This window comes from Mixophyes fleayi, chromosome 1, assembly GCF_038048845.1.
Source record: "Mixophyes fleayi isolate aMixFle1 chromosome 1, aMixFle1.hap1, whole genome shotgun sequence".
Classification (NCBI taxonomy): domain Eukaryota; kingdom Metazoa; phylum Chordata; class Amphibia; order Anura; family Limnodynastidae; genus Mixophyes; species Mixophyes fleayi.
In genome coordinates, this window is record NC_134402.1 from 263,066,091 (window position 1) to 263,093,748 (window position 27,658).

The window sequence follows — 27,658 nt, forward strand, 5'->3', positions numbered from 1 at the left end:
TCCACACACCCCAGCCTGTGACACTGGTTTGTTTTGTGCTATTATCCATTCTGAGAAAGAAAGCAATAAAGTCCAAAGATGCTTCACACAGAAACGCAATCCCTTTCTGCATTATCTCAATGATTTTTAGCTTATATTCCCCCTATCCTGGACAACTGCATGCAGTGTATATCTCAGCAATCTAAGTGCCCTGACCGATATGGGCATAGCCATGCCAGATTTGGTGGTGTCAGATGAAATATGGAGTTTCTTAAAACAACTCTCCATCTTCTTATTCATGGGATCCCTCAGGGGACCTCATCATCAATAGGAATAGATGTCCTGGATGACATACTAGCTACAGGTGCATCTACCTTTGGAACCAAGTGCCTCATGACTGAACGAATACAGATGCTCCAATGTTTTTCAAAATGGATTTATAAGTCATTGTGGCAGATGATTAATTATCTATGCCCATAGATTTGTTTTATGCGCAGGTAAAATCTCCATATTGTCCAAATGAAACAAAGTGTTTCTTTAATCTTTCCAGATTCATTACTAGAGGAGTTTATCAAATTCCCTGAAGCATCATATTCTGACTGCAAACACACTTCCTCCAAGCCCATGCTCACCTGAGACATTGCTCTCTGCAATCCCAGTATAGCACTCAAATCTTACTTACAAAAGATTCCTTCATACATGCCATAAGTTCTTTAAACTGCTACAGGGGCTGTGTTTTCCCCTTGAATTGAGAATTACAAGTTGTACAAAATACCTTCAAACTCAATAGTTAAAAGGCTTTTCACAGTCTCCAATCTATGCTGTTGTAGCCTGCTGTTCTTCTTCCCTTCCACAGGCTCTACAAGAGTATTGCAAGTACAGGCCATTACTATATTAACTATAAAGCAGATCTATAAAGTACTAAGTGCCGTAATCTTAGGGACTTACCAAGTGCGGGTGCCCTTAGACTGTTTTGCGTTTAACTCAGGCTTTAACTCTAATTGCTATGCACCAAAATAAATGTAGCAAAATATTCCCCAAGGCAGGGAATGCTTTCAAGCAGGTCCGGGCCCTCCTTATGCTTGGCCTCCATCTTGGTGCTCTGTCATGTATCAAGCAGCGCATGAGCAGACCGCTGAGGTCCAAAAATAGGTGTTGAATTTGAAATTCCTTCACCAGAACTGCACCCGGAGGTAGAAGACTAGTGATGCCTGGGTAGAAAGCCCTATTCTCGGCTTGCAGCTGGTGATGGTACATTGCCGGGACACTACACTATTTAACACCAGAAACAGGAAAAGACACAGAGGAAGAGGAGCTGCCTTATATACCATCCAGGGGGCATTTTTTGTTAACCTCTCTCTCTAACTAAAATGGAAAGGGAGTCTACCCATTTTAATGGTTGTCATGGAGGATAGAAGAGGAAAATGACCAACCTAATGATTATAAAGGCACTTTGGGGGAATTCAATTGGCCACATTACTGTAAAAAGTAACGCGGCCTGCGCACTTTTACCAATATTACAGTAATAGTGCGCATAATTACTGTTAATACGGTAACTACAATGACGTTTTTTTGTTCACGCCTCCCTGAGCCGCAAGCAGAAATTTGTGTTAAAAGTACCGTATTAACAGTAATAGGTTTACCGCGGCAGTATTATGGGGGGAATTGAGTCCCCCCCCCCTTTATGTGTCGAATATATTGCTCATAGAGAAAATTCATTGCAATCCCCAGAACAGTATAAGCAGCTGATAAGCTGGATGATGAAGTTTTTTTGCATTAAAATAAGAGTTTCAAGCATGTCAATGAGTTAAAAGGACAAGGTCCTAGATGTGAATAGACTTGGACAGTATACAAGAGCTTTCTTCGTGTGGGTCTATAGATTCTCTGGGGGCAGGCTCATATGAAAGTGAAGGGGAGTTTAACTAGAGACCCAGAACATTTAACCCTGAAGCAGTTGATGTACTGATTAAACATATTAATAACACTATCTGAATGTAGGATATGCCAGTCTCATCTACCTTACAGGATACCTTTTTGGAGATAAGCAGCACAAATGTAGAATGTTCATAGTTCACCAAGTGATTAGAGAACTTCTGGGTTAATTAAAAACAGGCAATGCAATTTTAGAAGATTGGTATTGTTTCTCTTTTCAAAAAGCCTTAACTACAAAGTGAGATTCAGTGCGTAAAATAGGTATTAGAGCAGTCTCTTGTTTGACATAAACTGCTGTCCCGTTGAAAGATAAAGGTCCATTAAAATACCCAATGCATAGGAAAATGGAGTAATATTTAAAAAGATTCATATTTTCTCAAGTATAGTAATTAAATTTGGAGTAGGCATGGTTTTGATCTGGGAAGAGGGAATAGATGCTCTGACAAGACCTTGGAACTTCAAACTGGGAGATCTGTTCCCTCCTATTACTCTTACAGGCACTCACACGGAAGATCAAGAGAGTTCTCACCAGCCATGAAGTTGCTCCTAGGACAACTTTGGCCACTACCACTTTGACCAGATCTTCTGCAACAAGGACCTATTGTTTACTTGAATCCAGAGACAATCTCCTGGAAGGTGTGTGTAGATTGAGGTTGTTGCTCAAGTGTAAAGGAATCTTTGACAAGGTGATTGAGGTACTTTGGTGCAAACCCAGCTTCATCAATCCAGTTGCTGCCAAAATACCTCTGGTGCTGGATTCCCTTTAAGGTTTACAGGCCTTACTCTTGGGGTAGTTAGACTGCATCCAACATCGGCAGACACAGTAGCACTAGACAGTACAGACTGGCCGTGGTGCGGGCAACTTCTCTGGAACTATGAAAATGGATGGCTATAAGGACAGAGATTTCAACACCCCTTCTACAACAGCCTGGCTTATATGAAGAAATTATACTAAGTTTTGGCACTTAAGTCTGGGTACACACTACAGGTATTTCATTCAACTATAGTGCCAATCACCCGATAAACGTCTGTTAGGTCCGATATTGCATTAGTGTGTACGACTTTAATTGTACCAAAACACATTGTATCATTTGATTTGATTTTGTACGCTAACTAAAAACCACGATCAACGATGTAAGTCTGAAGTCTTTTCAGCAGATGGTTATGACAGATGAAGAGCACAGATCTGAAGGTAAATCGTTTAAGACTGGGTACACATTACAGAAATTTTCTCCGAGGCAATATAGTTAATGATTTTAGCATGACTGGGAAAGAAAAAGTCAGATCAGCATGTCAATTCATGTGTACACACTAAACACGTTATACCCACACAAGATTTCCCATAAGATCTGTGCTCTTCATCTGTCATAATCATCGGATGAAATGATCATGATTCTGCACACTCCATAGGCATTTATGGACACTGCAGAATTGAAATGATATCGTTCCTTCGTTGAACAAGATTTTTAGTCTGGTTTTAACATCAAACCAAACGATACTATGTGCTTTGGAACGATAATTGTTTATAGTTGGAGCATACACGGTGGTCTATGGTGAGACTGGACCAATAATCAGTTGAAAAACCTGTAGTGTGTACCCATCCTAAGTCTGTACACATGAATCGGCATGCTCATCGGGATTTTTCAATCAGTGGTAAAATCATTGCAGATAATTCATGAGAAATTTTCTGCAGTGTGCACTCAGTTTTAGCGTGTTCCTGGACACAAGACTGGTGTTTGATGTAGTAGTGGGAATTTGTATTTTTTTTTTTTTTTAGCCATTTCATCAAACCTTTAGCAGGACAGTAGAACTTCAATCTGGCTTTGGAGGCTTCTAGTATCAGAAAACTTTGAACACTTGCATTAAGTTTCACTTAACTTGACAAACGCTCAAGGTACTATTCTTAGTAGCAATCACATCTGCCAGAAGAGTGGGAGACTTTCAGGCTTTATAGTACAAGGAAACATTTTTGACATGTAGACTGATAAAATTGTCTCAGGTAGTTTTGATGTTTCACATCAATTAACAAATTGTACTTTCATCCGTTTGCCAAAAACCAACTAATGAAAGAGAAAACATTACATACTCTAGACTTGGTCAATTTCTATTTATCTCTTGAGAAGAAAGGAATTCAAAGAAGGATAATCTCTTTGTGCTTCCAGAAAATCCACGTAAAGTGCAGGCTCCATACAAAACTCTTGCAAACTTAATTCAAGAAGTCAGCCTTATAAGCATAATGGACAGGAAGTATCAAAAACACTGAGGGCATATTCCTCACAAGTGGTGGAAACCAGTGCACATAGGCTCAGCATATGAGTTATGCAAAGCAGCAGCCTGGGCATCTTTGCATACCTTCTTCAGACATTACCTTCTGGATGTCATAACTTCAGCGAACACTCATTTTGGAAGGAAAAATTTTCAAGCAATTGACCAATAACATATTTGATATACCTGGATTGATCAGCATTGGCTTTATTTTTTTGGATCTACCATGTGTTATTGCGTGGGTGGAGTCTGAGGAGGAAATAAGCAAATAATATTCAGTGATGATATAATTTCCTTGAAGTACTCCATGGCAGCCCTAATATTCCCTCCAATGATAGCGGTTTATATGGGTTTCAGGGACATCCTGGGAAGTTAATTAAAGATAACGAAGGAAAGAGAGGTCACATTATATATCTTCTGGGGATTTAAAATTTTTACTGTCTCTAATCAGTTGACATAAAAGTTAAACCCACACAACCTTGGAGTACTTCAAGAAAATAAAATGATTACTATAATTTGCATATTTGTTTTATACAATACATTGCCAAAAGTATGTCAATAGGTGTATAAAATCAAGCATACAGCCATGTAATCTCCCTAGACAAACAGCAAAATAATGGGTCATACTGAAGAGTGGCTTTTCAAGTAGTTCATCAAATGTTTGTCCTGCTTTTGCTGCCCCTTGGACACAAAGTGCTGAAGATCATACAAATAGTGTCCTCTTACACTCACTCTAGAGTTCAAATCTACCGTTGGAACCATCATAATTTTTTTATATAGCGCCACTAATTCCGCAGCGCTGTACAACTCACTCACATAAGTCCCTGCCCCAAGAGCTTACAGTATAAATTCCCTAATATTTATATATATATATATATATCTATATATATATATGAAACCCACACAAACACAGTGAGAACATACAAACTCCACACAGATAAGGCCATAGTCAGACATTGAACTCATGACCCCAGTGCTGTGAGGCAGAAGTGCTAACCACCAAGTCACCATGCTGCCTAAACAGCAGCGCAAGAACTGTTTGTCTGGAGATTCATGGATTGGGTTTCTATGGCAAAGGAGTCACACACACACACACACACAAGCCTCAGACCACCATGTGCAATGACAAAACATTAACTAAAGTGGTAAGTGTTGTTCCACCATTGGACTATGGAGCAGTGGCAATACAATCTCTGGAGTGACAAATCATTTTTCACCATCTGACAGCTGAAACTGGATTTGATAGATGCCATAAGAGACTGCAACTGTAAAGTTTGGTAGAGGAAGAATAATGGTCTGGTGCTATTTTTGATGGTTTGGCCAGGACCCCTTAATCAATGACACTATATCTTAACATTACAGCATACAATGACATCCTGGAAATTGTGTGATCTCAACCTTGATGCCAAGCTTCAGAAAGGTCATTTAATCTTCTAGCATGACAATGACCCGACACACAAAACAAGATCCATCCAAAAATGGTTGCCCCAGTTTGGTGTAGAGAAACCTCAAACCCCTAGAACACCTTTATGATGGATTTGAACACTGCAAGTCAGGCAAATGCCTACAGCCATTTCAAAATATAGTGGAAAGCCTTCCCATAGACGTGGAGGCTGTTGTAGACTGCAGGTTTGCAGGCACTGTGGTACAAGGAGCCATTTATGTATGTATATATAAATGAGGTGGTGTTTAGAGCCTATCCAGAATTTCTACCCAAGCTACCCTAGTGTTTATGTTCCAATAATCAGAGCAAGAGCAATCACCATATATCTGTTCAGGACAGAGCAGAATCTCAGAAACAGAGTAGCTATTCATGTTTCAGTCTAAAAAAGGTTATGATCGCCAAAAACGGACCACCTCAAAATGCATCATAGAAGCAATTAAAAATGCATACATGAGTAATGGGCAGGCTCAGGCAGAGTGCTACTTTACATACAGTTATAGGTGCACATTTTTGCAACCTGTCTCACTGGAAAAGGTATGCTATGGAGGTTTTCAAAGATAAGGAATTATGTGTAAGTGTAATCAGTTTTCCATATGTTCCTTTCATTGTGTTTGATACAATTATAAACTGAATTATTTTATACACTTGTATTAAACCTTTTTAAACAATGAAACACCTCCTGACAAGGTCGTCTGACGAAACGCATCAGGGTAGTGGCTTGAAGTGAATTTTGAGTGTGCTGCTCGTGCCCTTGGATCCAGACAGTGAGGACAGCTACATCATACTGCTTCTTAAGTTTGTCTGTTTACATGTAACTTAAAATTTAGATACATGTCACGCAGAGCTGTACAGAATATTTAGTCATTCACATCAGTCCCTGTCCCTTCTACACAAACACATTTATCTGTTTGTATGTCTTTGGCGTGTGAGAAAAAACTGGAATAACAGGAGGAAACCCAGGCAAACAAAGGGACTACATACAAACTTCACACAGATAGGGCACTGACCAGAATAAACCACATGACGCTAGCGCTGTGATACAGCGATGCTAACCACGATACCAACTTTTGGTATGTGTCCTTTTTTAATTTTATTATAAAACAATGAAAAAAATAAAAAATGTACCCTCATTAACAAAAACAATTATTACTAATGTACACATTTCTGTTATGAGACCCTCAAAGCTAAAATTGTGTGGTGTAGCAATGGAGGTGCCAATTCTAGCTGCCAGATAATAATCCACTCATACAATACACACAGCAACCATAAATAATGAAATCCAACAGCAAATAAATGTAAACAAACACTATACAAGGAGAACTTTTAATGTTGTGTATAACTGTTTAGGTTTTTTTCCCCGATTGTTCATCTGTTCATTTATCTGATGTATAAGCAGTACATACACAAATAGTTCTTACAATTCAATTATGTCATGCCCTCTTTGAAAATAGCAGAGGATGTGTTGACCTCTCAAGCCCTGCCATGCCAGCTTCAAAGCAGAAGAACTCTTACTGAATATTTTGGTATGGTGATGAAACCAAGTTTACAGTACAAAAAAAAAACCCTTCTTTTAAATTTATCTTTCAATATGCAGCTTGCATTGATACTGACTGGTTTACAAGATGTGGTCTTAGGACAAGCGTGGGTTAAATATGTTGGGCAGGTTGAAGAGGTTGCACATTCGGGGCTGACATGGAAAACAAGTAAACACTGAAAAAGGTTACTTAACACACCAAGTGGGTTTCATCAAAACCAAATACATGCAACAGTTTTAAAACCTTTACTGCAATGTAAAAATTGAAGTAAATGAGCAGAACAACCAGTTTCAATCTCCTAAATTGCAAGGGGAAAAAAAACAAACAAAAACAAACTCCTGTGTGCATACCGTTTTCTAAGTCAGAACAGAAAGTGGCCACTTCACACTCAATGATCAGGGTTTATTTAAATATCAGTAAAGATTATTTATTGGAAAGAAAGATCCTCCGAATTTACTTTCACAGCATTTACCATGTAAAAAAGGTTTCTGTGCACTATTTTCAGACTTTAATTACTTGTTGAAGCAGCAAATAATCACCTATCTTTATTTTGGCATTTACATCTTACAAGCTTCCTCAAAGCCCTAGTGAGTTCACACGGTCATAATCCAGCGTTACCAAGAAATACATACTTTATCTCTGGTAGCAGAGGCTATTTGCAAAACCAATGTTTATGTCAGAAAGAAAACAGGAAACAGGGCATTACACTAAATTTCTGGATCTAAGTACACTCATGAAAAGGTAAAGTGATATCTAGAGAAGTTAGCAGATGGTGTTTCAGAAGGGAATAAATGCCTGCTGAAGCTGTATTTTGTTTGTAAATATATTTTTTCATTTTTTTTTTTACTTTTCCATAATACACGCTGATCGCTTTTACTGCTCAATAAATTGCAGCTGTATGCTTTGTCCTAGCTTTTCCAATAATTCCCTAACCCACCCTTGACTACCGTACACCAAATATTGTGGATATGAGCCCAAATCATCCCAGTAAATCCAGTGAGCAAAGTTAGTGTAATGCACTGGTGTGAAGCAAGATAAAAAATAGTCTCTTCTTTTCAATCATCATCAAAGTTTTGCTGTAGGAGAAAATTGGCAGCCAAATTTTCATTCTTCTCGCATGCAAAATAAGCTTGTATCACGAGTCCTTCAGGGAATCCTAGCGCTTTTAGCTGCAGAATTAAAAAAAAATATACACAGTAGTTAGTGGCACGTAGTCTCTAATAGATCTTTGCAGAATTGAGTCAGCAGGTCAAGTACAAATATTTAAAGGTAAACTACACAGACAAGTTTTCATGAATTCAGAAGAAACTCTTGAACAAAAAAAATAATAAAAAAAAATAGCTAATCACTCTTTATGGTAAACGTGCTTGCAGCACAAAAGGCCAATTTCCAAAAATATTCTAAAAACAGCAGGGGTCAGTGTATAAATGTTTGGAAAAGTGTCTTAGTGAACAGACTCCATGTTTACTATATATCTTCATCATTTCAGAAAACAGGTTACATATATTCATTAAATATTATGAGCGGGATCTCAAAATCTCAACGTCACTTTTATTATATAATTGTATATCAATCTGGTGAAATGCCACATTTTTAAGATGATCAACCTGTGAAATAGTTGTTTTTATCAAGTTGTGCAACACATTGTTTATGCTCCCCCTAACCATAATCTATTTCTTATATCTTTGGCAGACGGTCAAACTAAATTCGTAACAAACATTCATTTTGTTGAAGATCCTCACCAAGTATAGATTTATATACATTATGCTAGCCCTTCAAATAAAAGTGAATGTTAAGATTCTTTTGCAACACCATATAATTGTTTTAAAGCTTTATCCCCTCTGAGCTAAAGTAGGTCATTACTTATAATTTGTAGATTTCTATAGATGTCATTAATGTGACTCAAGACATTTGCAAGGGTTACTTTCAAATCAGTGTTTTCTATTTTTCTAGCAAAGTACCTTTAAAAATATGTATTTAATGGTTACAAAAAAAATAAAATACATATTTTGTTGGTAGAAGCCTAGTTGTTAAACAGGAAACTAGGATGAGTGGAAAGTAAAGATGGACATTTAAAAAATACTATATATTTATTATTTTCTAAGTAACACCCATGCACTGATGCATGGCCGCTTTACATTAGAGCCAATGCAAACAAGTAAATAAGAGAATGTAATAAATTAATTAATGACTCCCAAAATGTATCATTGACTATAGATCAAATCTATATGATTGGGGTTTTCATATGGTAAATATCAGCTGTTTAACCTTTCTGTGCAGATTCTATTTTTTTGAAAAGAAGTTTAGTTTGAATCAATATATTGTTAAATAATTGATGAAAGTAGACTTTGCAAGTACAGAACTCCAATGAATGTGTGCCGATTACTTACCCTTTCTATAGCTTCTTTTTCCTGAGGTGTAACTTGAATGTAGTTCATATGACCACTTCCAGCCTCAGCTGCTACTCCTCCTCCTCCTCCTCCTCCTCTTCCACCTCCTCCACCACCACCACCCTGACCACCAGATTCGGAGACTGGATCATTTAACATCTGAATGAACTGTTCCTGATGTTGACTAATTTGCTGTTATATGAGAAGTAACAATAAAATGATATTATGCTATATATAGATAACCATGGGACAAATCTGGTGAAGGCAGTAGTCAAAATGTCATTGTTTTAAAACGATGCACTTTCAAAGATAAACGTTTATGATGCCAACAAATTAATTTCAATATATCTGATCCCTTTTCCCATAACTCGAGGCTTATATATGACCAAATTTGCAAGGGCCGTGACATATATAAGAAATAACAGCTGTGTATTCCTACACCCATTATTAGGTCCTAAAAGGTGACAATAGACCAACTATTCGCGCTTGTAATTGAGACGACCCATAAAAGTCTCATGGTTTATAAACCAAAACTAAAGTTAGACTTAAATTTAAAAAGATAGATGAATAAATACAACAACACAGCCATGGAGGGACAGGGAAAATTTGAACTAAAAAAAAAAAAAAAAAAAAGATTGAATGATTAAAAGATTTAAGCTCAACTATGCACTCTGTCCGAGATCCCCATTCTGTCTCTGTCCAACTGTCTGCCTTTACAGACAACATTCTGTCACTTATTTATGTGTGATGATGCTTACAAAACGAAAGGAACAATCATGCAAACTTCATCAGCATTTATTTCAAAATAATTATCCTCCAAGAGTCTGAGCAAATGGCTCTAGCCTAAACCTTCCAAATGCACAAAACTGCATTATTGATCACTGCCAATTTAAGGAAATTACCTGCAATAATGAGGGATTTTCCCGTCCTATCTGCTGTAGAAGTGCCGGCAACAAAGAAGGATTTTGTTGAATAATTTGCCTCATCTGTTGAAACTGAGGCTGATTCTGCAAGAAATCAAGGGGATTTCCTAGAAATAAAATAAATGAATAATGTACATTTATCACACACATGAAATGCCATTATATAAACAAGATTTAAAAATGTGTTGCCATATTAGACGTTTTTGCAAACACATTTTGTGCCAGATGAATTCACTACTTCATTATGGTAGGAACATGCTGCAATATAGTGGGGAGGGGGAAAAATAAAAATAAAAAAATAAATAAATTTTTTTTCTTTACTTAATATATGTCCTTACTTGAGCTGTAAATCAAACAAACTCCCAGAAAAGTGTATAACTACAAGTATCAGAATCTTACCTCCAGTTGAAGGTGTGGATGGTGTAGTAGTAGTTGCAACTGCTCCTGCCGCCATCGGCAGAGGTTGAGTAGGAGGAGTACTGACTGCTTGGGGAGGCTCAGCAACTGCCTGACCTTCCCGATCCCCAGGGATTCCCTAAAACACAAAGACATAATTCCCAGTTAATCCCAAAGTGGTGGGAAGGCTGCATTCAGCATTCCTGGTGTACTAGCATATAGATTAATGATCCTGATGCCTGTTGAAGTATATATGAATGTGAATATCTGATCCCAGGCTAATTAGATTTGAGTATATCATATTTTAGTGTAACTGGAATGATACAGTGACTATTTGGAGGTTAGCCCTCTTTGAAAGACTAAGCTATGAAAAGTATTGTATACAGCGTTCAAATATGTTACGTCAAAGGAAGAATCCACCCAAAACTGGAATTATTCTTCAAAAATATATTACTGTTCTGACTATACTAAGGAGCTCATCTGCAATTGTTATTGGCCACTACAAAACCAATACATTTATATCCGCATTCTAAATTTCAGAAGGGAATTAATCATCTTTGCTCTTGGACTAATTTTTCAATTTCCCAATTATGTGATATTTACTTATTTCTTAATACCAAAACATGAATAATTTGTGCATCTCTATATTCTCCAGGGAAAAAATATTTAAAAAAAAAATGATATTTCGAATTCAAATCCACACTACTGAAGTTTTTCAAATGCCAACATTAAAAGAAATAAAAAGTGCATAGCTAGCACCAGTAAGACACATATTTGGAAAAGTTTATGCACTTGCCATATGCAAACTTGTTTGTTAGGCAGCTGTTTTAAAACAGTTTCTATAGACAAATAAGGCATGTCAGAGAAAGCGGTTCCAAAATGAGGAGCATGAACGGCACTTTTTACAATTAAGATAATCTGTGTTACATCTCCGTCCAGCAGTATAAAATATATGGGTTTGTTTTTTTTACAGCTGTAATTGTGACCTTATAGCCATGCTGCAGTAGTTTTAGAATATTATTGTGATCAAACTGCTCATTTCAAAATAAATGTACCCTTATTGTGGTGGGAATTGTGCCAGTTATGTGTCTCGTATGAGCTTGTTATGTGGTGTCAATGTACATATGATAAATGTGTGTATCAACCTTCATTTTTTGTGCATATAAAAAAAATATATATATATATATATTTTGTTTATTTAGAATATCATAGCTTAAAGCAAGAAGTACAGTTCAGTTCAAACTAGATGTTGATGTAAATCTGAAAATGCCCTGCACAAGGTATACATTTAAAGAGGAGTGTGTTCATGGAAATGACTAGATGTCAAAATATTTCAAACCATCGCCACCCTACTAGTAACAATTTCTCAGGCCTGAAAGTGTTAAATGGATAACAAAATACCTCACGTTACTGTAAAAGTGCTGCAGTAGAGTATTGTAGACCATGTCAATTCAACAATACTAGGAGCAAACCACACAAACAGTCCAAACGCTAACTAAAATATAGGACAAAAAGCTTAAACAAGCAAACAGCATTCCATCACTGCCCAGTTCACTGCTTGTGAATTATGTTACTCTTTACTAAACCTGAGACTGAAAGCTTTTTTTATAATGTCTTTTCTGGATAGCAGATTCATTTTAAAACTACTACTAATAATGTCAGAAAATGGGATGGGACAGCTATGCAATGTGTTAAGTGTATACTGCACATATTTAATGATTGCACATTCATTATTTGATTCAAAAACACAGAATCAGATAAACAATGTCAAATAGTGAGTTTTCACCACAAACAATTACAAATAATTGTATTTTTCGTGTTTCAACAACAATACATAAATCTACAGAACTGAGTCTGTCAATTATGGCACGTCTTATTCAATTTAAAAAACAAAAACTTGCAGCATGAGAAAGTTCTCATTTTATTGTAGTTAGAAGACAATTATCTCCTTGTAGGCCTGGACAACCTGTGGCTCTCCAGGTATTGAGAAACTACAAGCCCCAACATGCTTTGCCAGTATATATGGAATTGGCTGGCCCTATAAAAATAAATGTTGATGATGATGATAGATAGCCATCCAATAGCTGGAAGGAATGCTGGGACATGTAGTTTCACAACACCTGGAGATTCACAGGTTTGCCAGGCCTGCTCTAAGCAGAAGGCACTCATCAATCTCTTGTCAAGAGCAGGTTATGGGATACTGTTATTAGTGACCAATATCTACTGTCAGATAATTATCAAACAGTTTCTTCTGTTTAGCAGCAATGCACCATATTGTTCTATTGAAGTGGATTGCCTAAACTGATGTGTATGAGACAGTACAAGAATCATTTTTTATGTCATTAGCGACTCAATACTATAATCCAACTTTTACTTTGCCTCATGTGTTCCTTAACCTTAACAATTTAACTGCATAGTGATGTAAAAGGCACAAGAATCATCTATAGGAAGAGCACAGATTACATTGCTTACCATAAGGAGGTACTCCACAGCCCTATCAGGGTTGTTGAAACTGGCTCTAAGGGCTGCAATAACTTGCTCTCGCTCATAGCCCATGGACATGATCTCTGTTACCATATTTTCATAGGATTGACCTGTTACTAAAGAAGCGCAGTAAATAAATACAAAGTTTAATATCCTAAATAAACATATGAAATAGTGGATTACATGAATTCTCTTAACCTTGCATTTAGCTTTTGTTAAACTACATCTCACTTAAACATTCTTAGGACAAAACCCCGTTTTGGCATACATTAATACTTTAAAATTCTAACCAGCAAAACTGCATTATTTAAGACATTTGGATCAGAATTGTGGTGATATCAGACCACCTGAATGTTGTTTACAGCAAAAAAAAATAATAATAAAAAGATACAATCTACAAACATTGCAATCTTTGAGAACCAGAATGACTGTCGTACTAACTTCCTAAAAAAATTACTTTCCTTCAGATGTGTATGACAGAACATCTAGCAAAGACAGACTGCCACCCTCCAAAACGAACATAAATAATAGCTTCTATCCCAAACAAGGCCAATGTTTAATTTTAAAACATGCCCTTAAGATTCCATTATATAGTCCAATTTAAAGCTGCACTGTTACCTAGGCAACAGGTTTTACTAGGGTGCCCCTTCTCCTAGCTGCAATACATAACTGGTAAATCTATATTGTTTGCCCCCTTAAATTGGTGGCATTGTGACCAGGAAGACCAGTCACAAACCACAATATCTTAATTGCTACTTGTGATTTGTCCTCCTGCTGATAACCCCCACGCCATTTTCAGGAAGGTTGTAGGAATAGAGCAGCCCTGGGAAAAATGCAGACGGCCAGAGGAGAAAATCCAAAGTAAATATTTTAGTACATGGTAGCGCAGCCAAGAAAAAGATTTTAGGACTTCTTAAAATGGCTGTAATATTTCCTTGTAGACAACGTATACCTTCTACCATCCAAAATTAGGCAACTGTGTCGTTTTTGGGAGATGGACTTAGTGCTGGTAAATACACTTCCCAAGACCCGAGGTAGAATAAACAGACTTTTGGAGAGAACTGCAGTGGAAGCTTTAGCATAACCCTAGGCCCATGCACCAAAATGTATTTCTTATTCAGAGGTCTTGAAGATCAGATATTCATTGCTATAATTACTGCTATAAAAGAAAGCTGCATTTAGAGGACAACAAATGTTGAAGGACTAGGTGCTAAATGCTTTTAACATGAAGTTCAGATACAATGGAGCAGACCAGATCTTCACCTTTGATTTTGATAGAGCTTTCAATTATAAGATATTCCTCCAAAATGTGTCACAAGAATGCACCTGATGGAACCTTAAAAGTACAAAGGTCTAAGAAAGAGTTTGCCCCCCACCGACCCTGAGATGAGGTCCCCATCCCTTTAGAGCTTGAATTAGTCATAATACATGACTAATGAAGAGGAAGCTGGGATTTCTTTGTGGACAGATTTTGAGAGGCTTTTGTCTTCGAAGACCATTGAAGTGTCTGATCCAGATGTTCAGGATTTCTGTCCCATGATAGCAGGTTTTCAAACTGCAGAAGGGTGCATATGTAATTTCCCAAAGGATCCACCTCTAAGGTGTCTCATTCAAACATCTTCTAATGGAATAGTAGTGGATTTAAACAGGTGACTATGTTAACATCCCAAAGAAAACCAGGAATTAGAACTTTGTTGATTAAAGGGGTAACACCCAATTTTCAGGAGCTTCCCACAGCTCCTGAACAATTTCCAGAATTGTTTTGCAGACTGAAAATAGTTAAAGGATCTTTTTTATCTTAAGTTTTAACTTCTGACTTCTACAGCTATGTAACCCCCCCCCCCTGCTTTATTGTACATTCTCCGAATGTAAAGCTGGTTAAAGCAACAGGACCCCTAATACTCTTGCTTTCCAATGCAAGATTTGCAATACATTTAGAACACAGCTCTTTGTGTAGGGAAGACAATTTATTGTCACACACTTGAAAGGGCAATGAAAGAGGTAAAGGAGCCAAACCCTGTCAGAGACAGGACCAGCACTCATTCATTTACTACAAAACTTACAATAAAAGAAAATCAGGAGCCTCCTGAACATGGCAAAAAAAAACAATAGCACTGTCTCATGTAGCAGCTACCTATGCTCAAAATGTGAAGGGTAATTGTGTGGAGGTCTGATCAGTGCTGCCGAAGGGACATGAAGAAAATACCCTATTTTCCTTAAATACGCCAGCCATACCAACGTGATTAATTGAGGCAATGAAAAGAAGTTTGGTTATTCCATAGCTTTTTTTAACTTTGCTTTTACATGTCCTCGGGCAACTTCAACTAGATACTACATTTTAATACAATTGTATCCAGAGAGCAACTGTGTGTCACAATGTTACAAATAACAATGTTTTTGAAAACACAGAAGATTGCAGGGGTGCAGACAGTATTACACAAAAAAAGACATATGGAAACAACTTTCCTCATATATATTTTCACCTATACTTATTAAAACTATGTATAAAAAGGGGAAACCTTTAACCTCACTGACTGGGGGTACATTATAGTTTTGTTATCACACAGTTTAACATTTGAGTTATGTGCTGGTTATTATATATACAGTTTTTAAACAGTTTTACTTTTATTAGCTCTGCAGGGGCCCATCAATGGTCCTCTGTGCACCAGAGTTTCAAATGCAGAAAAACCACATCCCTGGAATATGCTGCAGAATGTTCTCTTGAATGCTATGCAGCTGGGATCTTGCAGCCTGGAGTCAAGTTTAGGCTGCACTCAGGACCGGGTGGCTGACATTACTATCTGCCAAATACTTATGGCACTTAGGAAGACAGACAAAACTTATGAAAAGCAGTAAAAGTTTTGGGAGCACAGAGCTGGAAATAAAAGGCAAGGACAATTACACAATGTGGACGCAATTTTCCAATCTCATTTCCATTTTTCTTTCAATAAGTCTACTAAGGGGCACTGCAGTCAAGCTTAAGGGGTAGATTTACCAAAGTGCGGGTTTGAAAAAGTGGAGATGTTGCCTATAGCAACCAATCAGATTCTAGCTGTCATTTTGTAGAATGTACTAAAAAAAATGATAGCTAGAATCTGATTGGTTGCTATAGGCAACATCTCCACTTTTTCAAACCCACAGTTTAGTAAATATACCCCCAAAACTAAAGGGAGTAGTAAAATGTATTTTTGTCTTTTACCATTTTGCCTCAGCTATATTATATGAAATGCCATTTACAATAAATTATGCCAAAGTGGGTATTGAAAATATGCATCAGAAACTGGCCACACAGCTCTTTCAGTCCGCTCATTCCAACCTCCATATATAAATACAGTGATAGCATTGCAGCAAGTGGCAGAAACAAATGCATTGCACAAGAGGAAAAATAAAAATTGCCATCTCGACTGAACGTTCAAGAATTCAGAAGTGCAAGATTAACAAGTCACATGGGTGTTTGACCATCTTTGTAATGCTGTACAGCAAAAGCAGATCAAAAAAAATAAATGAAATTTACAAATATTTGTAAATCGTTAAAATAAAACCTACAACAAATTAATGACATCTGCTGACTGTTTTAATTGAAGGCGTGCAGTAAGATTTACAGTACATCTTCATAGAACAGAATTTAAGCAAATATAAACAACCTGCTAAATAAAAATCACAAGCATGTGAGCCTGTGTCATGTGCGAATCATGCTGCTGTATACACAGGAAGGGTTATTAGTGTAAATACAGTGATGCCTTATGTGTCTTAAGTTAGTGTTTCAGCAATTTCCTTAAATAACCTCAAAAGGCCATATTAAGGATTTCTGAACCACGTGTAGATCAAATAACCACATGAAAGAGAATTTTACAAATACTAAGACATGTATTATAATAGGCTGCAGGACTTTAACGTCTAGAAAGGCTTTATTAAGTTTACCCACAGAGTTTAGTTGCCTTTAGTGCCAATGCTGTTTTTAACTTCCCCCCAAAAACCTTCCCAACCTTCTTTATGTATAATATTCATATCACAGTACAAGAGGGAAGCGTTTGGCATGTTAGAGTGAGTATGGCGGAAATGTAGCTACAGGCAGAAAACAAAACATGAGTAGATAGAGTGAGGAGATCAAAAATCTCTAGTTTGCTCATAGCCTGTGCAGAGGGACAGCAAAAATGTTTCAGTCTTCAGTGCCTTTAAGACAGCACTGGACGAATCAAAGGAGCTAGGTATTCAATGCATTTCAAATAAAAATACAAGTATATATGTGTATATATTTTCTGGCACCTAACTTTTGTAAACCTTTTTGGGTCAAATGAGGAGCATCTCCCCTGATTCTTTTACAGATCCTGTTGGTGCCAAAGATTTACTCACTGGCTGCTGATATTTACATTATCTTATCTGTCTAAGATATTTGATAACCAATGGGAGGACAAAACAATGCAGGATTCAGAAGGCAGTTAGTGAAGTCTAAGACCCACAGAAGATAAGCAACCACTGACATAGAAGTAACTCTCATCAGACTGGCACATTGGCTACCTAATTTGGGGGTCTTGTACAGCCTGATGTAATCTGTTATATGCCTCACTGCAATATACAGAACTACTAGTCATTTTTGGCTTTGAGTAAAATGTGGCACAAATTGAAGGTTCTTCGCAATTGTCCCATCTTAAACTTACCAAGAGCGCTTGTGGCATCCTCAAAAAGAGAGGGTCGAGAAGAATCACTGGGTATGCTACAGCGACAAAAATAAAATAAAAAAATTACATTTTGGTTATATATACAGTATTAACAAAACATGAACCGTACACAAACCAAAAAAATATACAAAAGCGTTAAAGATATGAAATTAGCATTCAGTTGCTGTGGGGATACTTAAAGCAGAACACGATCTTAAACTTAACATAATATGACGTGGAGTTTACAAAGATCAAATCTGATGTCTGTATACAAATGCTTGCTGGATTAAAAACAAAATCAGACATACTGTCAATACTCCTCACATGTACTTCACAGTGCATGCTATTAATGCTTGCATTGGGGGAGGATATTGATCACCAATTTCAGAGTGGTAAAAAAAAAAAAAAAAAAAAAAGGAAAAATAAAAAAGAGCAGCTAGGAGACCTGGCAGATAAGGCTAATCACAGGAAAGGATATAATTTTAGCAACATCCACCTGACACTATATAAAGTTTTGGGTGAAGTTGTTAATTAACATATTTCACCTGTTTTCTTGTCTTAAGGTTTAGTTTTGTACACAATGCTTCTACGTAAAATGTATGATACACATACATATACTTCTTGCAGATATGTAGTATTTGAAAAGCTATACAGAGAACACATGTACCTGCCCTCAGTAGAAGTAGGGCTCACTGTTTCTTCAGGACTGTCAGTCTTCTCTTCAGGTTTCTCTTCAGCAGGAGCAGGAGCAGGGGTAGGGGTTTGTACAGTTACAAACGGACTAGGTACAGGAATGTTAGGCAGTGGGTAGGGGAGGGATAGAGGGGCATTGGTACGGGCAAGAGGTGTGTATGTCAGGGGTGGTGACGCAGGGGCAGCAGTAGCAGTGCTGGCAGGCTGGGCTGGTGCCGAAGCTGGTGCTGAAGGACAAGCTGCTGCTTTTGGCTGAAAAAATAAAATAAAAAAGTATTGACCTCTATTGGTTTTTTACTAATCTATATACACATATTTTAAAAAAATCAATATTTTGAAACCCCTTCGCTCCCACATACTAGAAACACAGGGGCCCTACAAGCCCAACAATTTCAGGACACACTCAGCTATTTTCATACTACATGTCAAGACTTCTCTATGCTGTTAAATTGGCCACACACGGGCAGTTATGCAGTTTGGTCCGAGCAGTAGGATCAATGCCCTATCACATACGCAGGTGTAAAAATCTAATGACATCAAGCTATTCGACAGTACAGGCCAAATTACCTATCACTTCTGGCATAATGTGGGTCTGTTACTGCAGTCAGAAAATGACTGCACACACAGGACAATTTCTGTTATCTTCAGACTGAAACATGTCCCATAATAATGTAAATTTTTTTCATCAAATTCATATCATACTCATTTGGTGCCCGTGCTGCAGTCCAATGCTGCTGTTGATATTGAGTATTAGTCCAGGTAAAAAAATGAGTGCAGATGTAGGAGTATTGAATATGTATTTGAGTGTAATAAAACCATGTGTTTACTTAATATCAGCCTAGTATGCCCAAATTCAGGGTTCTATATGGACAATAAACCAGTATTATGTCACATGGAAGAGTCACCATTTCTCCCAAGCAGACAAAAAACAAAACAAAAACAGGAGACAACATTTTAAGACCCCTCCACCCTCATACAGCTCTTCTGCGCTCACACACACCACAGCACTTAACACATGATTCTGCTGTTGATTTGTAAGGCTCCACAGTGAACTGCATTGCAAGGCACTAATAAAAACAGGGATACATGAAACAGGGACATTCAAGGAACATAAAATAATTGCAGAGTGGAGACAGAAAGGTTGAAGAGGTGAGCTAGAGGTGGGGAGACAGCTAGCGGACATGTTGAGAGGGAAAGTTGTAGGCTGAGATAAATGCAGAGACTCTGTCGTCGATGACTGCGGACCATGAAATGAGTAGATAGGGGAATGGTGACTGGCAAAAGCAAATATATTGTTGAAGGATATTGATTTTGTCTGAAGTAGGTGACGCAGTCCGGAGCTGTGAAAAGGAAAGTGGTGCAGGTAGGCAGAGAAGAGACTTGAAGGTGGCAAAGAGGTAATGGGGCTTAAAAGATTGTGTGGATATTAGGAAACTAAAGTGGGTATGCTTGGTAAGTGAAAGGGCAGTCTTGTAAGAAGGCTGAATATATAGTGGAGGATGATGAAGCAAGTTGTGGGAGCACTTTTGTAAGTATTGGGTCTGTTTGGCAATCCTGACCTCAATCATGACACACCAGAGACTGTTTGAGACTGGAACTGCTTTGATAAGGGCTAAGGAGAGTTCTTAGTAGAAAGAGGCAGCTAGATCAAGGCGCAGGACAGGGTAGCTATAAGGGAGAGTAGTTTTAGTGAAGATGAGAAGTGGATGGGGTCAAAAGAATGTACATGTCATTGTGTGCTTGTTCATGGTGATGTTTGATGGGATGGGGTAAGGGGAAACTGAAAGAAAGGATGTTGTGGTCAGATCGTGAAAATCTAGTTTGAGAATCTAGAGATGGAACAAAGGCAGGAAGACACAAAGATCATGATTGTGTCCATCACAGTGCGTGGGAAAAACTCCACTGGGAGAGATCAAAGGAAGAAGTAAGCAAAAGTGCTTTGTGGCTGAGAAACGGAATTGTCAATGGGAATATTGCTATCGCCTTGTATGAGACTTAGGGGCATATTCAATTGTCGCCGTTTTCCTCGGCGTTAAAACTACTACCGTTATTACGGTAATAGTAAGCTGGATTTCAGCTTGCGGCTCAGGGAGCTGCGAGCTGAAATGCAGCGAGAAAACTACCGTAAGAACGGTTTTTACGCTCACTATTACCGTAACGGTAATAGTGCGCGCGCTGCGAGATTTTCGTCGTTTCCGCCGACAATTGAATATGCCCCTAAATTGTTCAATATTAGACTATATAGGGCCGGCATAACTACCATTCATCCTCACTACATCACAAGATTTTCAAGAGAATAGAAACACAACTATTAGCTCTAGATTAACACAATTTATTTCTCAGTAAAAACGTGTTACGTCTTATGTTTTCATATGTCTCAACATTTGTAACATGAGGAAATAATGCATTTAGCATTCCAAATAAAAAAATGTCACCAAGTTTTCTTGCATTTAATTAACGTTAAATTAAAGGGTTCTCATAATATATTTTCAAATTGCAGCAGCATATTTTTGTGAAATAGTTGGAGTTGAAATGCCTTTATGGAGTATAGTTATATATAGAAATAAAAATTATATTTCTATGAACATTAAGACTAGGGTCAAAACATAACTTACTTTAGTCACCATAACCACTACGAAATTCTTCTCATCGATTTTGTATTCTTTAAGTGCTGTGTCATCATTAAGGATTTTACCTGAAATAGAAAGAAAAAGGGAAGAGCATTAAGCTAACATTTAGCAATAGAAACAATATCACACAACATTGGCTACTTTTTGTGACTTCGCAATAAACTTATTTTAAGCTATTAATACAGCACATCACTTGGTTCCAGTGACTACAGGAAACTCCAGAGGATTTGTCTGGGCTTCTAGATTCTCTCTGCTGTTTTACTAAGCAGCTTCAGTACTACAACTCAACAGCTGCAGTCCCGATCTTATGACGTGCCTGTAGTGGGAACCTACCCTATAACTTATTCAGGAAAATTACCAATTTAAGGCCTATATTTACCTGCATAAATTAATTTTTGGCCAGCAACAGGAAATGCATCCTTCCCCTTTTCGAGTTCAATTTTCTCTTTCAAGGCTTTTACCTATTGGATAAACGAAATGAAGAGAAAAAAAAAAAGTATTAAATATACCTACATTTTTATGATGCTCAATACAAAAAAAACTTAGAATTTCATTTTCTCCGAATTTATTTATTTTTTTGAAATGTAGGAAGTGGAGCAAGTACAAACCCTAGAGATATATATTTGCTATTTAAACTTAAACATATAGACTATGAATGGTACATACCAAGTTAAGACTGATCTTGCTCTCTCACCACTCCACTCAATCCCTAAACCTGGCTCCTTGTGTCCTCCAGATTCAAAGTCAAATTACTCACCATTACTACAAATTCCTCAACACCACAATCTCTTCTTACATCTGAAATCTCATCTCCAATAACCGCGGAGATATATCTCTGACCTACGTCTTGCCTCGTCTCTGGTAACCACCTCTCATTCCCACCTATAAGACTTACTCCGTGCCATGCTTCTACCTACTTAAGGAATTACCTTTCACGTCTGATCACACTCTCCCCGCACAGCCTTCAAATCTTTAAAAACTCTCAGAAAAACCCATGTCTATCATAGCTTATCCTTTTCACACCTATACAACTCACGCTAATGCGCCTTCAAAGGTCCCAAACTCCACACTTGTCCCTCTTGTTTCAGCTGTGCCCTCCTCCAAATAGAATGTTAGCTCCCATTAGCAGGCCCTCCATTTGTTTATATCTGCATTTATTTTGTCTAACTTGTATATCTTCTCTATTTCACATTCTGGGTAGTTTCTGGCACAGTAGCAGTTAGATAAATCTGTTACATTCCTAAACCCCTTAATTATAAAAAAAGGAAAGGTGAAATTAGACAATTTTATTGACTTTGTATTTGATCTTGTCAATTTACACTGAATTCATTGCTTTATCTTTAAGTCTTCATGCTTTTTGTATTGTCATATACAAGGGCGATGAAAATATCTCTGTGCAAAGCTGCATTGGACACATTTTATATACGCCTAACAGTTTTGTGCCATACTTAACAGCATGATATAGGAGGGTCTAAGCGTAAAAAAACACTTACAAAAGCTGGATAACAATGCATTCAAGGAAAAAGAATAAAAAACTATTAAAGTTAAAAAGACTCCTCTCCCATATATGTAAACAAAATAAAAAAAAGTTCCCTAATTTACAGCAGAAGTACTCTTCACCACATAATTGGTTAGTGGTATTATGGCCGCACCCAGTAGCATAATGCACCAAACAGAACCCCAGATTGAAAGTCTACCAACACTAGGTCGAAAACCAGAGTGACGTTGGGTGCATGCTACGGCTGGGAACAAAAACCCAATCAAATACTTCAATTAAAAAAAAAAAGACATTGAGATCTCTTATAAAGTATAACTAAATAAAAACATTAGACATCTCACCTCAAGGTAAGGGTAATCTGTGTACTGATCTATGCAAGTTAAAAATAAGTCTGCTGAAAGGGCTCCCAAGATTTACTCTCTCAGTACTTGTTAATTAATGGGAAACAACTTGACTCTGCCCACCTGTCATTCCAGGGAGGATTCGGCTATCTTGAGCAAGGCGGTGCTGAATAGATCCCCCCTCCATCCCTTCTGAGCGAGCCTTGCCACTGCCCATTAATAGGACTGTGCGCCAAGAGACACAGGAACATATTATGAACAGACAAGCTGTGTCTGCTGGTTCAACTATGGTGGAGGTCAGAGCCAGGACCAGAGATAATCCAAATGACATGGGGACAGTGCCTGCGTGTTAAGTGGCACCTGTATAATTCACAAGTTCCGCACTCACAAATTAGGAAAAACATTTTGGTATGTAAAATGCTTGATGGTATTATGAGATATGAAGAGACTATTGCTTCCATTAATTAGCAGGCAAGTAATACAGATTATCAGAATCATGACATGTAAAATATACACACTGCACTACACTTAATTCTGCATGTCTGGCATTATACAAAGCATTTGAATTAAATGCAATACAACCATGCTACATGCATGATGTTATGGAAAATTTTTAGAACAAAAAAAAAATGTAACAATTAAAAGAATGTAACATTTTAAGGCCCATGAGCAGTTGAGAACAAAGCATAGATGAACCTTGTACTTCGTTCTGGCTGTTCACAGACCTTTACAAATAGTGTTCTCAAGGGGGGGATTCAATTGGTCGTGTTACTGTAAAAAGTAACGCGGTCTGCACACTATTACTGATATTACGATATCCGTACCATTAATACGGTAGTTTCAGCGCCCGCTTTTTGCTTGTGGCTCCCTGAGCTGCAAGCAGAAATCTGTGTTAAAATTACCATATTAACGATAATATACTATTCTGGGGGGAATTGAATTTCCCCCTCAGAGTCTACCTACAGGGTAGTGCATACTGTACTTAATGGCCATTACATAGGCCTCCAAGGTATTATACCAGGTATAACATTCACGAATGCTGCAGCCCATGTAGAAATTGGCAAAGTGAAGGTAAGCAAATAATGTTTGTTAATGCAGTTACCATGCTTTAATAATTTCTGATATTAAGGTATTTAGGTACAACATTGGGGAATTGTAATCTTACTTCCCACTTACACATTTAAGTGCAAACAACAGTGTAGTGTAAGTGACAAGATATTCGCTTCAGCAAGGTGTTAAAGCAAGGGCTATGTTATAGCAAGTAGTTTATAGCAAATTCTATAAACTACTTTCAAGCACCATACGGATTCATATTCCACCCGGTCATCCCTACACATGGGGGTGGGGGCTATAAAAACCAGTGTAGTCACTAAGCTCCGCCCAGTGACAGCGCCAACAGTGTAACGCAGGCTTTAACCTGTGGCATGGAGACTCTGCAGCCGCTGGCAATGCATACTGGGACTTGTAGTTTCACAAGAGCTGAACAGTTACTGGTTACTCACGTCGTCGCGCGCCACATCATACAAAACAGCTAAAGACCACGTGGTCTACGTCAGCGCACCACCCCTCAGTCACGTGCCCACTCTCCAACAAACGCACAGACGCGAGAGCGCGCACTCCCTCCCGCTCTGTTAACCCCATCACCGCTATTGTACTGGCAGTGTACCCCGGCATAACAGGCCACACGGGGGCGACTCCACTAAGGAGGGTGAAAAAAGTTACAAGGCCATAAGGTATACATGCAGAACCTTCCACCCCACCGAAGGCCGACAAGCCTCCTCCTCCCATAGCCACCAGCCGATCACACAACCTACCGTCTCCTTGCCGTCAATCTCTATCTTGAAGGTTTGCTGCTGCAACGTTTTCAGAATGATTTGCATGGTGGCTGAGTTATGTGGCCCTCCCGGTCCCGCTGTCTCCTGGGTGGTGTCACGGTGAAAGTGTTCCGGCCTGGTGGAACTCAGCGGTAGTGGCCAAGAGAGGGAGGTTGCTCGCCTTATCCTCCACTATCGGCTTCCGATCTCCGGCTCTTTCCACGCTGCGACGAGGGTGACCCCCGCGGCGGTGATAGCTGTGTGTCCGGTGCTGTGCTGGTGTCCGGTTATGCGCTCCTCTGGCTGGCGGCTATTTCGCTGTCTCATCAGCACGGCCTGTCCGCCGCCATCATGACTCCGCTCACTGCCAGGCGCGCGTGCTGCACCACGCTTGCGCACGCTCCACACAGGGGAGGCTCCCAGTCCCGGGCGTGTGGGCGGAGCCACTTGAATGACGCGCCGACACCGAAGCGTCCAGACAACGAGAGTTCTAGACTAAGCCGCGTCATCATCGCCTAGGTCTAGGATGAAGTCTGGAGCGCTCTGCGCAGGCCCGCCCGTTGCTGTGACAGAGCTCAAATAAAATGATTTACCTCTCACAAAGTTTAAATATTTGTTTCAAAGTAGGCCGGACTGTAGTGTGTGTATTATGTATGTATGTATTATGTATGTGTATGTATGTGTGGTTATCGATGCTGTACGTGTCATACTGCTCTTAAGTGCTTGTGTCTGGCGCTGTGATTACGTTACAGATGTTTGGAGGAACCTCTCCAGTCAGTTTTAAAAACGGATCATTTCTATGTTGACCTATTCAGAATTTGTGAGCCTCCTGTTCCACGCGGAAGTAGAGAAGGTGGTGACTGGGGCTCATGTAGAGTTCAGGGCAATTTGTGGTCTGAACTGTAAACATGTAAACTGCGAGTTGCATTTGGAGTCTGCACATAGTTTAGGTGTTAGGTCTCTGTGGGGTTCCTCAGTAAGGCTGGGTACACACTACAGGGCTTTCAACCGATTATCAGGCAAATTACATGATAAACGATTGTTTGGGTTAATATCTCATTATACCCCTTTCATACTGCCGCCCCTGCAATATCCCGGGTTTTTGAAGCCGGGTTTTTGCAGGGTCTCGGAGCGTCCCAGCTCAGAAACACCATTCATACCGCACCTTGGACCTGGGAATTTCCCGGGTTGACCCCATTCATACTACACAGGTCAGTGCCCTGGCAATTTGTGGGAGTCATCACCAGAGCAGTTTTCATTGGCTGAAAAATGGTGATGTCATTGAAAGGTGACTGGTTAATGCTGGAACACAGCATTTATATGTCTCATAATCTGGGGATGTGATGATTCACGCAATCAATATAATAATGTGTATAGTATTTGGGATCTAAGTACCTTTCTTCATCACTCAGCGACTGAACTTATCATTGGGATTCCTGCACAATATTTGCAAAAAGGTATGGTAAGAAGGTGTGTACCAAGATATTGTGATTTAAAGGTGCAGGGATAATAACTATTGGTGCTTAGAATTTAATTTTACTCTATGGTAATAAAACGAGGCAGCAACTTGACATGTACATTGAGCTTTCTTCTTTGTGACCCCTCTGTGGCTGAAGAATGAGCATTATACAGCTGAAGGGACTGGCTTTATGACCTTTAATTATTGATGACCTTTATATACTACTTATATTCTAAATTGAGTGTACTTGTAGCTCTATTCTGGTTGATGTTCTTAATTTTCTCACAATCCAAACCCAATTACTACATTTTACTCTTTCCCCTTTTAATAAAGAAAACTGAGAGGTCACCTTCAGTTCCAAAAAATGTATGTACACAGCACAGTAGAATCACTGTGAGATATGCTGCACACAGATCTGTACTATAAAACACCCCTCACCATTGCCCCACAGTTCTTCATGATTCACTGACAGGCAGACAGCCAATCATCTTGTTTTCTGTGCAACCCGGGTTTTTCCATTCATAGTGCAGGCAACCCGGGTCCGACCCGGGAATTACCCCTCTATAAATCCAGGGTTGAAGACCCGGGTTTTTAGACCTGGGATTTTTGACTTGTACCATTCATACTGCACCAAGACCCGGGTCGTTTGAGCTAGACCCGGGAAAAACCCAGAATTTTGGTGCAGTATGAATGGGGTATTAGTGTACCCTACAGCAATGAATGATTATTGCTCCAAAGCACATTGTATCTTTTGATTTGATTTTTAAACGGAACTAAAAATGTCATTCAAGGATCGAACAAGGTGGTTCCAAATCTGTAGTCTACTGTAGATCTCTATGAAGTGTGTAGAGTCACAATCTTTTCAGACAATGGTTATGACAGATGAAGAGCACAGATCTGAAGGTAAATTGTGTTTAGTGTGTACACATGAATTGGTGTGCTGATCCAGATTTTTTTCTCCTTGTCATGTCTTTGGTAAAATTGTTAAAGATTTCGCACTGGGGGGAATTTTCTGTAGTGTGTACCCAGCCTAAGCTGCAAACCACAACCCCACATGCTTGCAGTATGTCTTTAGCATTTTATATGGTAGGTGCACTATCAATTGACTCCACATAGTTGTTTATTATCAATTATAATAGGCTTTCAGTAATTATTACCTGTTACTTTATCTCTGCTCCTTAGCAAATAAGTTCCACCTGGCACAGCTTTAAAGGAGA

The 27,658-nt window shown here is 38.6% G+C and overlaps 1 protein-coding gene across 2 annotated transcripts; it reads right to left on the reverse strand.

Annotated features, from left to right (window-relative positions):
• Nucleotides 1–6,929: 6,929 nt before the first annotated feature.
• On the reverse strand, nt 6,930–25,400 carry RAD23B (RAD23 nucleotide excision repair protein B). Of its 2 annotated transcripts, none has more exons than XM_075210312.1 (10): nt 24,983–25,400; nt 21,709–21,790; nt 21,315–21,394; nt 18,674–18,951; nt 18,007–18,062; nt 13,337–13,458; nt 10,868–11,003; nt 10,448–10,575; nt 9,546–9,737; nt 6,930–8,324 (listed from the first exon to the last, which is right to left on the reverse strand). In XM_075210312.1, the coding sequence occupies exons 1-10, from the start codon at nt 25,046–25,048 to the stop codon at nt 8,211–8,213; spliced, it is 1,254 nt and encodes a 417-aa protein (XP_075066413.1). In that variant the 5' UTR covers nt 25,049–25,400; the 3' UTR covers nt 6,930–8,210. The 2 variants fall into 2 exon arrangements, with proteins under 2 accessions (XP_075066413.1, XP_075066404.1); XM_075210303.1 differs by having other exon boundaries at nt 13,337–13,464; nt 24,983–25,399.
• Nucleotides 25,401–27,658: the final 2,258 nt, after the last annotated feature.

Coding starts and splice junctions, on each gene's coding strand:
- RAD23B (XM_075210303.1), bottom strand. CDS start 25,048: ATGCAAATCATTCTGAAAACGTTGCAGCAGCAAACCTTCAAGATAGAG. Junction 21,791..24,982: donor AGATTGACGGCAAGGAGACG/GTAGGTTGTGTG, acceptor TTTATCCAATAG/GTAAAAGCCTTGAAAGAGAA. Junction 18,952..21,314: donor TAGTGGTTATGGTGACTAAA/GTAAGTTATGTT, acceptor TTATTTTTTCAG/CCAAAAGCAGCAGCTTGTCC.